An 8,135-nucleotide genomic window follows, 5' to 3' on the forward strand; every position below is an offset into this window, starting at 1 on the left:
TTTTTGCTATTTAAAAAAAAAAATATGTCAACATGTACTATAATAATTGGAGTGGTTCCTAGCTTCACAACATGTCCTAGGACCTTACAACATGCTAGGTATGCATCCTATATCATATGAGATGCAAATTTGGCAATAATAAAAATGTTGCCCTTTTGGGGCACTTACGTTCTTGGTCAATTTCGGCACCACCTCTCCCCTTTAGGGATCATAGGATGTTACCAAAACCAACTCTGCCAAGCAAAGTACTAGACACTAATGTCTCTTCTAATTCCTTGATTTATATTTTCTTCCACGCCCTCCCCATTTTTTGACAAGCAAGAGTGTGATTTTTATTTAAAATGGCTTCATACATGAGCAAAGTTTCAAAAAGTTTAACCTTTTCATGCAAAAGTTATTAAAGGAAGACTCAAAAATTCCATGAGCTCCTTTAATGGGGTAAGCCACTTTAGTGACTATTTACAAGACTAGTATTAACTTATATACCCACTCTCTCTCTCTCTCTCTCTCTCTCTCTCACACACACACACACACACACACACCAAATCAAACAACCATAATCAATCACACATACACCCACATATACATAGAATATTGTGAAGAACACATACTCTCTAAACCATGATCTTGAAATGCTCTCCTCTATATAACCATTATTTATTATTAAAGTTTACAGAGGGTTTCTTCTCTCTGCAGCTCCCTCTCTCCCTCTCTCTCTCTCTCTCTCATTTGCCCTCCTCGAGTACTAAGGACGTGAGCCTTGAGAGAAAGTAGACGACCTAGATCTGTCGTTGATCTAGGGCCCTCGATCCCTCTTCAGCAGTCAGAATGTGAGTGTCATTTAGGCACGTCGAGGTCAACAAAGTAACCACTAAGTGAATAAGCCAAATCCAGTTGGTTGTGAAAACGGAAAGGTATTGGCAGAATCAAGTCAAGTGGCCTTGAACGAAACCGATGACGGATTCGGTCAAGTAGGTACAAGGCTGTGAGACTACCTGACCTCTCAAAGGGGCTGCAGGGTTTCGAGCTGATGGGATTGAGACCCACTCGACGATCCACCAGCACAAAATGTTGGCCACTTCCGTCCCTATAATGGCTGTCCTCAAGCTGCCAAGCCAACCACCATGCCACACTCTTCCCAACACAAGCAGCACCAGGAGCCCCAGCCCAACCAGTATTAGGGCAATACTTCGGGGCTTCTTAAGAGTTTGGGTGATGCAGAGCCTTTTGGGCGCTTGGTAAGGCGCTACGTGTATTCGGTACAGCTTACCAGCTACACCCGCAAATACACAGAAGACTGATAGCACTACAGTTTGCCATATTTCTATGGGAGTAGCACTGGTTTCTTGGCCGAGGAGGGGTCGAATCAATCCGGCTGTGCAAGCCACCCAAAGGGCCATGCCGCCCAAGTTGGAGAGGATAATCCATGCTGTGATGAGGCGGATGCGTGCCATTCGAGGTATGTGCCGAGACCGCAGAAAGCTTTCACCTGGTGGTGGAGCAGGATCCATTGTGAAGGTTAGCCATGCATCTGCAGTAGCTTCCTCCTTGAGCACCGTGACTGTGTCAGCAAATTCAGCAGGGAGACAAGAGGTCATGTTCATACCAACTACATTCCCTCGCACCATCCTTCTCCCTATAGAAGCACTCAACAGGGGGGAAGCCTTGATCGCCCAGCATAATGCCATTACGGCCACGCCTTCCACAATGATGCCCACATACTTGGCTCTTGTGCTTGTATTAAACTTGGCCTTGAAAGACATCAAATCTCTGGTATCTTGAGTTGCCTTGAGCTGCGCGGTGGTGAGTTTACCGCTCGTCTTCTCTTCCGCAGAGGCAATAATCTGACTGATTCTGTAATTCCAGATATAAGAGCTGCGGTCTGAGCCGGTGGAGCATAAGCTGCAAGGATATTTTCTCTGCTCTGTTGGCTTTCCCATATCATCTACAGCATCTTTCACAGCCTTGGCAAACAGACTCCAAGCTGCCGTACCGCTATGGCAGGAGGAGCATTTGATGAACACTTTACAGCCGTCTACAATCTCCCATTGGCTACTTCCAACTCTGGACTTGAGCAAGCTGGCCATGGTCGGAGAGGGCAAGGTAACAAGAGCACAGCTGCAGGTGTTGCTAGCCCGCTCCACCACCACAACCGTAGCCACTTCGCCTGTGTTGTAGCGCCACCATTTCTTCAAGTAAAGCCCATGTAGCTGATAATCAACTCCGATTACTATACTAGACATGAGGTCAAGCCCTTTCTCCGTCTTGTCCATGTCTATGTGCTCCTCCTCTGTGGCCAACCAGCTCTTTCCTTCGAATCCGTGAACGTCTAGCCATGTAGCGATGTATGGGATCACTTCGCGCCATGCCATCTCGGCCCTCATCTCCCCTTTGCTTAGAGCCGACACTATGCCCGCCGCAGCGGTTAGCACAGACGCTCCCTCCTGCGCAAGCTGAACGTTGTCCCGCAGCACATCCACGCTTTCGGCCTGTGCTGCCACCACAGCAGCACCCGCTGCAGCACCCACTACTATAGCCAACTGGGCCAGCAGGCCATGACCCGCCATCTATACTAATCCTGATCAAGGCAGCCTCAACACCACAATGCACACCGAGGTATTCTCACCTTCCATTAATTTCCCTTGTTACGAGTGGGCAACCTGCAGGTAGAGAGAGGGAGAGATAGAGAGAGAACGGGGGCGAGAGGGAGAGAGACACTTCCAATCCTAACACAGGCACACTCCTTATCCTTGCCCAAGCACGTGTAAAATTTTATTCGTCAAATTGATACTTGGAGCTTAAATTTTGATGGGTGAATCCTATTCATCGTGGGTTCCCCCTAGTTTTTGTCTAGGGGAAAAATAGATGAAAGTTCCAATTGTGATGGGAGAAAATGCATTGATCCCATGTCTTGCATCTCGTGGTAAATAAGAGGAGGTTTGTCGAGGATAAATACTTTAAATACTACCGCTAAATTCCATGCTTGAAAGTTATCTTCATGGGCCATGGCCTATTATTAAAGGTGAAGTACAAACGGATATCTTTAAAGAAGCCAAAGCCTAAGGTGAAGAACAAATAGTCTGGCACATCAAAAGGTGATGCTTTTGTCACATTAAAGAAGCCTGTGTACACATTCCCAAATAGTTTGGCACATTAAAGAAACCAAAGGTGATGCTTTTGTCCAGTGTCAGAAAAAAACGGGTCCAAAAATACACTGGCTGAAATCCTAAAATCCCGGTTAGATTTTGAGCTTGCCTTGAAGAAAACAGCGAAATTTTTACAAGTTTTAGTGTAATTACCAGCAAAAGCTTCAAATTGACCTAAAAACCGGAAGAATTTCAAGTTTGCCCTTATTTTCTTCGTTTAGGAAAAATGTATTTTTCCAGCCCTGCTTTTGTCACATTAAAGAAACCACACATTCCAAAAGTTTATTCTCATTCCAAATCCCATTTACTTTACCTTTCCCTTTGCTAGGTAAGCATTTTGTACCTTTCTTTTTAAAAGGCAATGCTTCTCACACACTTAATTCGTGATTTTTAAAAATTGAATCACCAATTAGAGAAGGAGGGGATGAAGATGTGGACGGTGGAAGCAAGGGGGTGTGAGATGGGTTGGAGGGAGCCATGTTAGGAGCATTAAGAGCAAGGAGACCTAACCTTGCAAGCTATCCAACCTTTGGGAGGCTATGGAGAGGGTGAGATGGAGATCTCCCAAACTATGGAGAGGTGAGATATGGATCTTCCAAGCTATCCAACCTTTTGGAGGATATGGAAAGGGTGAGGTCTCTCAAGCTATGGAGCCTGTAAAAACCATTTTGAACTCATCCCAAGATTTTTCCCTAGCCTCAAGGAGAAAAGACATCCACCACTTGTAGGCTTTTCCTTTCAATGATAGACTAGTCTCCATACCTATCGCCTGAACTCTGGTACCTCTAAGTTCGTGAATATTGTTGCTCCACTTGTATAAGAAGGTCTGCACCACATCCTTGTTGCATTCTCGTTCTTCACCGTTAGACTCTGGGAAAACTACATTCTTGAGTTGAAGGCCCGTATCTTTATCTTTATGCTTAGATTTGGAAGTGGACTATGAGATGACATTGTGCCCTTGGTCTTGAGCTTGCCCTTGCACAAAAGTCTTTAAAAGACCCATTCATTCCATCAGGCTTTGATTCAAGTTCTCAAAATTCCACTACCATAACGGAGTTATACCCGCCTTGGACTGTAGGTAAATAAACTAGTAACCCATTTATCTTTAATCCTCTAATAAGAGAGACATTGACACACATAGCAAAGAACATCACCCTTTAAACTTGTCCAATGATAGCTTTTTCTAGCTACATTGAGCGGGGTTTTCCATACCCTCGCTGCCCTAAAGTCGGGCTATCATGAAATTCAGATAAAATTACCCTCTTCAAAAAGGAATCCTTTGGGACATGCAATCTGTCCTTGAAGTATAGATATCCACCTTCATAAGTGAAGTTTGGGTTTGGGTCATCTCACTGCATAGAATCCCATTAAGATGATACTGGTATACAATATCATTTTTGTGACGTTTTTAACCCTAGAGATGATAGGAATACCTAATGCTCAGATAGCACTTAGAAATGTCTTTCGACTAAGGGAATTGGCTACCATACTTTTCTTTCCGGTCAATATATGATACTAAAATTATATAGACCTTGTTGCTTCAAGCCAAGAATAGATGGTTGAAATTGCTTCAGAGGCAATTTTCTTTCCCTAAATTTCCATATAAGGCAATTGGAGTGATGTCTCACTAAAATTGGTAATTGGTTCTTGAAGTCTCCACCAATTTACTTTGATCTCGTAAATAATCTTACTTGGGAGTTAACAACTCAATCTTTAAAAGTTTCAGGGTGATCAAACAAATTTCCCATGACATGACTATGGAATAAACTCAGCGCTTCCTTCTAGCATGGCTCAGAGGATATATTCCTATGATATCAATCAATGGGTCATATATGTCATTAAGCATGTTCTACCTGGCTCCCAGGCTTTTGGTGGTCTCATAGCATGGCTCAGAGGCTTTAAGAACAAGGAATATTGACATAAGTTTAGAGGACAATAGTACATCTATTAATTAGCTCACAAGGTCCTACAATACAATCTGGGGTAACAATGATCTAGGAATGAGTCAATTCCACTATTCTTAATCTCATAATAGAAGTATTTTTTTCCATCGTCCTAGTCTCTTGACAAAAGAGGGGAAGTTGTTATTCCTCTAGTGGCTATTTACCACCTAGCGAAACAACACAAATCACCCCATAGTGATTAAATACCACATAGTGATTAATGAAATTAAAAGGTCTGTCGCATCCATCCGTTATGAGACTTGCCCTATCTATGAAATCCTTATGCTACACTAAGGATTTTAATTTGTATGCTAAATCAGAATTCGATTGTAAGGAGGTACACTTGTAGGATTTGAAATAAATATTTTGACTTAGCAATATGGCTAGAGTGAATCTAGACTCAGAGGTTCTCACAAGATTAGGATATTTCATAAAAAGAGTAAGCATGGCCATACACTGGCTCAGAGGCATAGAGAACATGGACTAAATTAGAATCACAGCTCAAAGGTTGACATAAGTTAGTTAAAAACTACGATGAATATCCATTTCACATGATAAACAAGAAAATAGACGACTAGGAGATGTCTTATTTGCTATGGAGTAATTTTAGGTGAGAAAAGATCGTCAGATCATATATACATTCCAATATTTACACGGAAAGTAAGACTCATCCTAATATCAGTTAAGATATATCCTTAATCAAAGCAGTTGTAGATCTTCATGAAATCTCTCCCATTTTACTACCTGGAATTTGGGAGGTTTCACTGCTACTAGTAGAACTTGGCATACCTTTGGCACAGTAGGCAATCCAAAAGTGTTTGGGGGATGTGATCGATCAATGACTATAATCCGATCGTCGGGTACTACTTTAGTTATTTGGTTGTACATAACAAAGGTGTCCCACTTTATTCCTATGAAGATCACATATTCTGCTTTGGATATTGATTGCATATTTATCAAGGGAATTTTCAAACTTCATGGTCTACCCAAGAAAATTATTAGTTATCGTGATGCGAAGTTCACATCAAACTTTTGGACTTCTTTATTTCAGGCTATTGGCACTCAGTTACGTTTTAGTACAACCTATCATCCCCAAACTGACTGTCAAACAAAAAGGGTGAATCAGACCATAGAAGACAACCTAAGTGCTTATTGCAACAGGGAACCTTCAAAATGGATTCAGTATCTACCTTTTACCATTTTACCATCAAAGTATAGGTATGACACCATTTAATGCACTCTACGGACAAGAATGTTTATCTCTTTTGAATTTCTCACATCCTACCATAAGGGTAGAAGCTTCTAAGAGGATGATTGAAGAAATTTCTGAGCAGATAATGTCTATTTGCAAGGATATTCAAGCAGCTCAGGATCAACAAAAGCATTACGCTGACCTAAGCCGCTCTGAGATAATTTTTAAGGAGGGAGATAAGATCTTTTTGTGGGTTAGGCCAAAAAGAAGTACCTTATCCCTAGGTGAGTACAAAGAGCTTAGCCCAAGGCATTTTGGTCCTTTATGAAGTTGTCAAGAAAGTGGGATCTCAAGTTTATAAGCTAAAGATCCCGCTCATGTATTGGACGATGAACAAATCGTGGTGCCAACTCAAAGTACTCTTGAACTTTAGCTGAATTGTATTTTAGAATCTAAACAAAGAAATCTTGGGAATAGAATTCTGAACTCTTGGGAATAGAATTCTCAAGGAACATCTAGTTCAATGGAAGGGGTTTTCCATCCCAGGATGCTACATGGGAATATGAAACCTCACTATATAAAGACTACCCTCAATTTTTCTCGAGATGGGGACATCTTGAATTCTTGAAGTTGGGTAGAATGTAATGTTCCAAAAGTGATCAAAACTTAAGGTTTTGATCAGTTTTATTTTTATTTTTGAACAATTAAATGTCATGGGTAAACTTGGAGCAATGAAAGATCTAGAAAAAGTTTTGATTTTCATAAATAGCAGTATAAAGTATCCGATCTGGCTAGTTGTAGAGAAATGATAAGTTCCATGTGAGGCCATGGTGCACATGAATTATTAATTAAAATGAGGCTTGAATTTAATATAAAAGAAGTGGAAAGAAGATGGTAAATGGCAACTTGAGTCCCAACCAATGGGAGAGCTCCAAGCTTGAGCCAACTCACACACCACCTCACTTCAAGAATAGAAACATTGTCACCTTCCTCATGATGAAAAATGCACATTTTTGAGTTTGGAGGCTGATTTCCTTCATCATCACATCTTACATCGTCATTCTCTCCCTTCTCACCTATAAATTGGGCATTTGCATCACTCTTGAGTACAATCTCTACTTTAATTATCATCATTATTAAAGAATTAAGCTATTAACTATCATTAAGCAAGAATAGAAACATTGTCACCTTCTTCCTCATGATGAAAAATGCACTTTTGTGAGTCTGGAGGCTGATTTCCTTCATCATCACATCTTACATTGTCATCCTCTCCCTTCTCACCTATAAATTGGGCATTTGCATCACTCTTGAGTACAATCTCTACTTTAATTATCATCATTGTTAAAGAATTAAGCTATTAACTATCATTAAGCAAGAAGATTAGAGCAAGGAACTGAAGAAAGGGTGGACTAAGGCCTCATCAAATCAGCAAAAATCAGTCCCCAAAGCACTCAATCGGGGTTAACCCCAGCAATGAATTATTTTAGAAATGTCAATATTCTTTACATAGTTTTGATTGACTAGTGATTGATTAATAAGGAGGGTAAATAAAGCACATAAATAGCTGATTCTGAAGCACTCTTAAACCATGATTAAAGTGCATATTAACTAGTGAAGATAATGCACAAAAATTAAGCCTAATCTAGAAATTTTGTGAAGAAAATAATGGATTATGCATTAGGAGTCAAGCAAGGATTGTATTTTTTATGAAAAGAGCTATTAATATTTGCATATTGGAGCATAATCACCGCTACAAATTTGTGATTTGGTAATTAATAGCTAAAAAGTAAAAAATTTATTATTCTAGGCAATGTGTATTGAAGGAGCCTATATTTTTATGTAATGAATTAGGAT

General features: G+C 40.6%; 1 protein-coding gene across 1 annotated transcript; it reads right to left on the minus strand.

Annotated features, from left to right (window-relative positions):
- Positions 1-822: 822 nt before the first annotated feature.
- LOC147426211 (uncharacterized) lies at positions 823-2,894 on the minus strand. Its single transcript, XM_086498149.1, has one exon. The coding sequence runs from the start codon at positions 2,565-2,567 to the stop codon at positions 927-929; it is 1,641 nt and encodes a 546-aa protein (XP_086354275.1). The 5' UTR covers positions 2,568-2,894; the 3' UTR covers positions 823-926.
- Between the last annotated feature and the right edge of the window lie 5,241 nt (positions 2,895-8,135).

This window comes from Adiantum capillus-veneris, chromosome 24 (genome assembly GCF_014529385.1).
Source record: "Adiantum capillus-veneris isolate H3 chromosome 24, ASM1452938v2, whole genome shotgun sequence".
In the NCBI taxonomy this organism is placed as follows: domain Eukaryota; kingdom Viridiplantae; phylum Streptophyta; class Polypodiopsida; order Polypodiales; family Pteridaceae; genus Adiantum; species Adiantum capillus-veneris.

Excerpts from the sequence above, each read along its gene's own strand:
- LOC147426211 (XM_086498149.1), bottom strand. The coding sequence starts at position 2,567 with ATGGCGGGTCATGGCCTGCTGGCCCAGTTGGCTATAGTAGTGGGTGCT.